Source organism: Pundamilia nyererei, unplaced genomic scaffold (assembly GCF_000239375.1).
Source record: "Pundamilia nyererei isolate P.nyererei 1_Seehausen unplaced genomic scaffold, PunNye1.0 scaffold00305, whole genome shotgun sequence".
NCBI classification, from domain to species: Eukaryota; Metazoa; Chordata; class Actinopteri; order Cichliformes; family Cichlidae; genus Pundamilia; species Pundamilia nyererei.
The window spans coordinates 131,617-138,713 of NW_005187706.1; the positions used below are offsets into that span (position 1 = coordinate 131,617).

The window sequence follows — 7,097 nt, forward strand, 5'->3', positions numbered from 1 at the left end:
ACTTGTGTTCATCCTGGTCTGAACCTGGTCAGAAGAACTGACTTCACTTTTGAAAATTCAATACTTATAAAAGGTAACCCCAGACAGTCTACAACGGCTGTTTTCTGTCCACCGAAGCAAATTTGATTGACGAGGTTTTTGTACCTTCACTTCTCCAAAAAGCAAATAAAGAGATTAAACAAAGATTTACTGAACGACCGTCAGAATTCCCCGAGCTAACGTAGATCGCTTTATGCTCTTGAGTCAGGAGGGATAAGAAAAGTGACTGCACTGACTGCAATCTGCCGTCTACTGACATCTAATGGAGAGATTTATACACGTGAGAACTTTAATGGTACTTGAAAATAGGCCAGGATCTGCACTGCTTCAGCCTGAGCCTGTTCAGTCAGCACCGCCTCTGTAATATGAGAATAATAATAAACATGACTTTTCCTTCCTCTTCCATAAAAAGGATGCTGCTCCATACTTACCTTTTTAGAGACTTTGATGTTGTTTGGCAGGATAATGGCATCGCACTGAAGTTTAGGTGTTCAAAATACACAATGACTGATTTTCATGTCAACAACTAAGTAAATATTCTGATGAAGAGCCACTAAAGGAAGTTTTTGGAGTAACTCTCAGCAGCAATGTGAAATAGTTGGTAGACGTGTCATTAACCCTACGAGAAAAATCTTTAGTTCTATTCAGGTACAGAGACGTATTTAAGCTACAGGCAACAGTTTGATTCAAATACAATTTATAGTCAAAATGTTATAGTGCTGATCCGTGACTGGCTTTGTACAACTTTTACAAAGTGACTGCGAACATTGTGGAACGATTCATAGCGTTTGATTGCTTGTGTGAATGTATTAAACAGGAAACCAGGAGCTGCAGAAACCCAGTAATGCTGAAGACGCATGCGTTTATTATTATGGCTCCAGGTTACATTTCAGATCTTCTCAGCCCGCACCGCCCCACTCGAACTCTGCGCTCCTCCAGTCACATGCTGTCATTACTTCCACGCTCCCAGTTCAAAACTAGAGGTGACAGCTTTCTCCATTGCTGCCCCGAAACAGTCGTCCCCCTTTCATAAAATCCTCTCCATCCTTGGAAGTCTTCAAATCCAATCTGAAGCCCCTCCTATTTTCCAAGGATCTCTGTGACACCTCTGTTATTGTGTTTCAGCTATTCTGGTCTTTTATCTCATTGGATGATGTTTGCATGTGTAGACACGTGCACGTGTAGTTTAAGTTCACATATGTGTGTTTGTGTGTGAATGTGTACATTTTTGTATATGTGCATATTTGCATGTACACATATACGGATGTCTCACTGTTTCTATGATGTTTTCATCTTATCTATTTTAGTTCTTTTCACCATATCATCCGTCTGTTGGCCGACACTTGATGTCTTTCAAATGTGCTATATAAATAAAGATGACTTATATTTGCATCGGTGTGTCAGAGTGTGTGTTTTTACCTTTAATTTAGGACACGCACACACAGACACACACACACACAGAGCATAGAGTGAACAGGGACTATTAAGCGTGTGGCCTGTGTGTATCCATGCCAGTGAAACTGGATCTGCTCATTTTGAATATTGAAAAATATGGTGACTTAAGAGAAACATAATAACTAAAACAGAGCAGAAACACGACAATTCAGCAGAAAAGTAACAACTTAAGCAGAAATATTGGAAAATGAGCAGCTGAAAACTACTTGTTGTTCAACTGTGAAAAACTGGCAGAAATGTTAAAAACGCACGAAAGAACAGCCAGCAGATACACACAATTAGAAATATGAGCACATATGGAAACACAAATGCACAGAGACACACAGGATGTCAGCCAACCACTCTGAATATTCAATTTGAATCTTCCTGGTTTTATGGATTCCCCTCGAACCAATGGCCATAATTTCCTAACCGTAGGGCTGGAGCGCTCATTCTTAGACCGTTCTGTTCAGAGGAGATGGGGGCATCTTCAAGTGTTGATAGTTCATAATTAAAATATGAATTATTAAAGATATATGGCTTATAATGCACCATAACTGAGTAGAGGTGAACTGCCTTGACTTGCCCTCAAACAACGGTTTGTAAGTCTAAATCTATTTGGAGCATCGACATCATTCTTTCACTGTCAGACACAGCAGGCTTTGGTGAAGAGTTAAGGAAATACTATCAGGTCTCAGGCACATTTCATACACTGTGCTCTGCAGAAAGGCACACGGACCTTCCAGGTCTACAAAAAGTTTCAAATGAAAAGCTCACAGGTGTGTTTTTATTAACTCAGTGTTGCAGAATCACAGCGATTCATTAAAAACGTCTGCAGAAGTTGCAAACTTATGATTCACGTCATAAGTTATGATACACTGCTCTCCCCTACATAAGCTGCTTTTATAGATTAAAAGTATCAGCAATACTGGCCATACATTTACTTGGCATCACATCTATCCCACAATCTGCAGTACTGCACACACTAAGATCACAGTGGACAGATTCTGTCTCTATGCTGGGAACGTCTGTGTTTCCCGGGATCAGCTGTTGCAGATTGTTAGTGCATGGAGGGCTGGGGCCTCTTCTGCCCCCCCAACGGAGACCACGTAGGTAGTCGGAGGCTGTAAGACAGCGGCTCTCTGGAGAAGTCTGATACCTCAGGAGGATGACAGGATTCAACCAGAGAAGCTGCTTCATTATGAAGTCTGTGGTTTAGAACTGAAATCTATGACACACATAAACACCCGTCCACTCCAGTGATGACCTGTGAGAAAGAAACTGCACACACAGCGATCGGGCGTTATCAGCGACCATAAGATTATTATTGCCAAGCAAGGACCTGCAGCTCGAGCAGGCTGAAGAAATCCTTTAATGCTGATGCAGGCTTCAGTGTAGAAACGAGAACTCTAAGAAACAAAGAGCAGAAGTCATGTATGAAACACAGTTAACATGTGAAGCACTTAAAAGAAAACCCAAATAAAACACTTCCAGTGAGGCGTGGCGATTTAAACATTGCTTGTACTGCTCAGCAGTTGTAATGGCATCAAGAATATCTGCACATAGTTCATAATTACAATTACAATGAACATTTCTTTCACTAAACTCAAAGTCACTCATTATAGAGCCACATCACTATTTTAACGCAGATGCTCTGATGTAGTAGGTCCAAATACAGGATGGTGGGTCACCCACCCTCCTGCTCCAACATGGTAGGAAAATTATACGGTAGAAAATGTTCATATTCATAACAATGTGAAATTTCTGCTTTAAATACTTTTATATATGTTTTTAAAATGGTCCCTCCACCCACTTTTAGTCCCTTTTCAGACATTGAAATCGGAGGAAATGTTCCAAAAATGTGCTGATTTGAAAGTGAATGATGCCGATCTTTGTTGCCATAGCACAGATTTGTCTGAGACATCGAGTCTCAGCCTGTGCCTCTAAGGAGCGTCCAGCGTCCTGTTCATTGTCCATTTCTATCATCATGCACGCACTGGGGTTAAATATTGAATAACAATGTTCTTCCCAGAGTTCAGACTCAATACTGTTAATAACAGACAATCATAGGGTCCTGCTGTCCACACTGTTATAGTTCTTACAGAAATACAGGCTGAAACATACAGACAGGAGCAGCTAAGACAAGAAGAAATGTGCTGAAACTGTCAGAAAGGAGATTTATTGGTTTCCACTTTACATGTGAGCAGCACAGCAAACACAGTGAAGCCAGTCAAAGTGCACCAGTCACAGTGGACACAGGACAAAGCTTCGACTTTCATTACCATCAAACTTTGTTGTGATTTAACATTTACTTCAGCCTCCTTTAAATTTGATTCATGTGACATCAGGACAACATTCCAGGGAGAAGCGATCGAGCGGCGTCCCCCCGGTGTTTTATCTCGTACTCAACGTTTCTTTCAGCCCAGAAAAGTTCATGTGATCATCGAAGATTTAAGCGTCAGCATCAAAATAAAAAAGAGCCTAAGAATTTCAGGGACCTGTACAACCGTAACAATTTTCAGGAAGAATCTTTCATGGTTTCATCAAATATGCTAAAGTCAGTCCAACATAAACTGGTCAGTTCTGAGGAAGCTCTGTGATTTCATATGGAATGGCTCGGGCTCGAGCATCACATCCAAGGTTGTGTCAGATAAGGAAGAGAAGTGGAAAACAGCAGGACACCTGCAGCCTGGTGATACAGGAGCAATAAAAACTGCACACAGTGCTATTAATGATCACCAGCAGTTATCAAACTGAAGCTAGACACCCGGATGTTTCTTTCACAGCACATAACAACATTTTAGACTGCTACAGTTCAGTTATGCACGGTGAGGTTTGTCGCACACCTAGATCACACAGCCTTATACAAACAGGAAGAGGCGTGCTCAGCTCCACCTTCTCTGAGGCTACCCTGTAAATGCCACACGTGCCTCACAAGGAAAGATCTCAGCTGCCACACAGAGTGGTGAAGGCAAACGTCCAGCCTGGCTCCAGTGGCTAGTGCAGGTTGGGATACTTCACGCAGAATCTGTCAAAGGCATCATATATGGCCTGTCTGGAAATGAAACAGGTAACGTTAACATAGCAAAGCTGTCCATGACAAACAAATCATATACATCAAAATGATGAAATGTGTGAAATACTGTGAGGGTGGCCCAACTCCAACATCAGATGAACCAGACAACAGCCACAGTTTAACGAACATTCTCAGAGACGATAAACCGTCCACAGCCAGAGTTATCTGTCCATGTGTACCACGCCTGAACCAGGAAGTGCAGCTGTGACACTTCTACAAACAACTTTGGCTCCTCTGAACAATTTCTAGACTTTTCTTTGAATTTGACGTCATATTTGGTACAGTGGAGACATCATTCAGGCATTGACATCTAGTCTAAATTCATATCCATAATGAAGGACGCTCATCGCATTGTTACTAATGTCAACTTTCTGCTATAAAACAGCAACGTTTCAAAACTAGAGCTTGTAGCATAGAGCAGATAAATATGGATTGTGTGTATTCTCAGATTTAGCATGTTTTTGTGTGAGCGTAGTTTAATTAGGCATAAATGAGAAACTTAAAAAACACCTTTTGGATCATTTTCAACACTATAAGTTTACCTGAATATATTCTGTTTAAATAGGTATGCACTGATGTGTCCTCCTCTCAGATATCTGACTTCACAGCCTGGCCAGATCTCCTGCAGACTCAGGACTCCTGTTCGGGGCACATATGCATCCTCTTTGGCCTGGACGACAACGATGAGACTGGTATCTACAGGAACTGCAGCAGAGAGGGAAACACAGGGACATCTACACAACATTCTTTCACTTTTGTGCAAAACACATGCAAATCTTTTCTGCCAGAAGAGGGTGGTAGACACCGCAGGAACAGTGAGCTGTTAAACATGACTGAAGATCAGCTGGGTCCTCTGCAGTGACCTGTGCCTCCTCTCACCTCACACCTTCTTGTATAAGCCAGGACGAAGCTCATCCTATTTCCCTCACAGTGTTCTCGCTTCACAATGACAATCCTGGAGAATGCTTACAATCCCTGTGTCGTTCATTCAGCAGCAGAACTGATCTTCTGTGCCTTTTGATGGTGCATCAGTATCAAACATTCAATAAATCCTTTGAACACAATATTAAAAGTAAAAATAATCACGCTGTGTACTGTTCAAGTAACAGAGACAAAAGAGCTCGTAATGAACCGTCTACATACGGCCCAAGGAGCGAGGACACAGGTGGGACAAGTCTCTACTTTAGCAACGAGCAGAAAACTGACACTTCCTGTGTAAAAGCAGATTAAACAAAGACGGTGCTGAGTTTCTCTGATCGGAGGAGAACGTCGTTTTTCATGAGCTTGTTGCGAGTCTCTTAATTCTTTCCACACTTGGCTGATATTCCTTCTATACGCTTTCAATTTTACAAGCCAACGGCTTCGTGGTGTCATTGTCCATCTTTGGCGTCAGTAGTCTCACTCATTGTGCCATGCTCCAGTATCCACACTTTAATGGCAACAAACAAACCAGTATGACCATCACGACCTTCAATTCATCAAACGTCAGCAGCCAACGCTTTTATCACAGCATCAGCTCTTTAGTATCACCGCCAACTGTAACGACACCACCTGCAACCTTATTGGTCAAAACCATTTCTGACGGCTGTGATGTGCTGCTGACAACAACCGTATACATTTGTGTTACATGCTGGCATGTGTAGAATATACTTGTACATATATTTTGTAACTTTGTAATATGTTGTATTATCCAGTTACTGTTCTTCATGTCCGGGAGCAACTCTGACCACAGGGTTAATTCAGTGTTGTGATTCTTCGCTTGTTCTTCTTTAAGCAGAGGTGTAATCATTCACTGCAGCACTCACCAGAGAAGTTGGCCATGTGTGTGCACTCATCCATCACTGCCTTCATGAAACTTATAGATTCTTTGTGTAAAGATGGACGACAACATTCGGCGGGATCCGTCCCGTGTGCGTTATATCCACCAAGAGCTCTGAGGAGACAGAAGAAACGGTTTTATGTCCCTTAATAATGAAACATTCTCTCTGGGGATAAGACTTGCTTATTCTTATTCCATTATCGATATCACTTTCACAGCTTCTTTGCATCCTTCGGTCAAATGTTTGTGGCTGTGGAACCTGCCTGCAGAAGCTTGGCACACTTGATCAAGTTATTATTTTCCCCACTGTATACTGTAGTGCACTGTATACTGTAGTGCACTGTATACTATTAAGTTAATGCATTTCACATGTCTGACCCTTTTTCACATTTTCCTAGCAAAACAGGAAAATGGAAATGGCTCAAGACTTTTGCACGATACTGGACGTCCATGTTTGTTGATACTGTAACCATAACAGGTTTATACTGATGGAAAATTGCATATTACTGTGCACTGCTTGAAACATGCAACAGATGCTCAGCCAGATGTTCGACAGCATCGTTCTTTCAAATCAGTAGCAAGTCTTAAAACACCAGGGCCCGTATCCCTAAAGATTCTGAGAATCCTCTCAGAGAGCTCCTAACTTAACCTAAAAATTCCTTGCCAGGAGTTTTAGCTTAGAAGTGATTCCAGAACATTTTCAGTGAACTCTGAGCAAGGAATGGATGG

At 41.8% G+C, this 7,097-nt stretch overlaps 1 protein-coding gene across 3 annotated transcripts in view; it reads right to left on the reverse strand.

Moving 5' to 3' along the window:
* Window positions 1-2,952: 2,952 nt before the first annotated feature.
* Window positions 2,953-7,097, reverse strand: part of abhd18 (abhydrolase domain containing 18) — a 19,111-nt gene continuing 14,966 nt past the window's right edge. For all 3 annotated transcript variants that reach the window (XM_013915445.1, XM_013915444.1, XM_005751275.1), the window contains 3 exons: window positions 6,355-6,482; window positions 5,092-5,254; window positions 2,953-4,528 (listed from right to left, as the gene is read on the reverse strand). In XM_013915445.1, coding sequence (XP_013770899.1) covers window positions 4,471-4,528; window positions 5,092-5,254; window positions 6,355-6,482 — 349 coding nt within the window. In that variant the 3' untranslated portion in view covers window positions 2,953-4,470. The remainder of the gene's footprint in view (window positions 4,529-5,091; window positions 5,255-6,354; window positions 6,483-7,097) is intronic.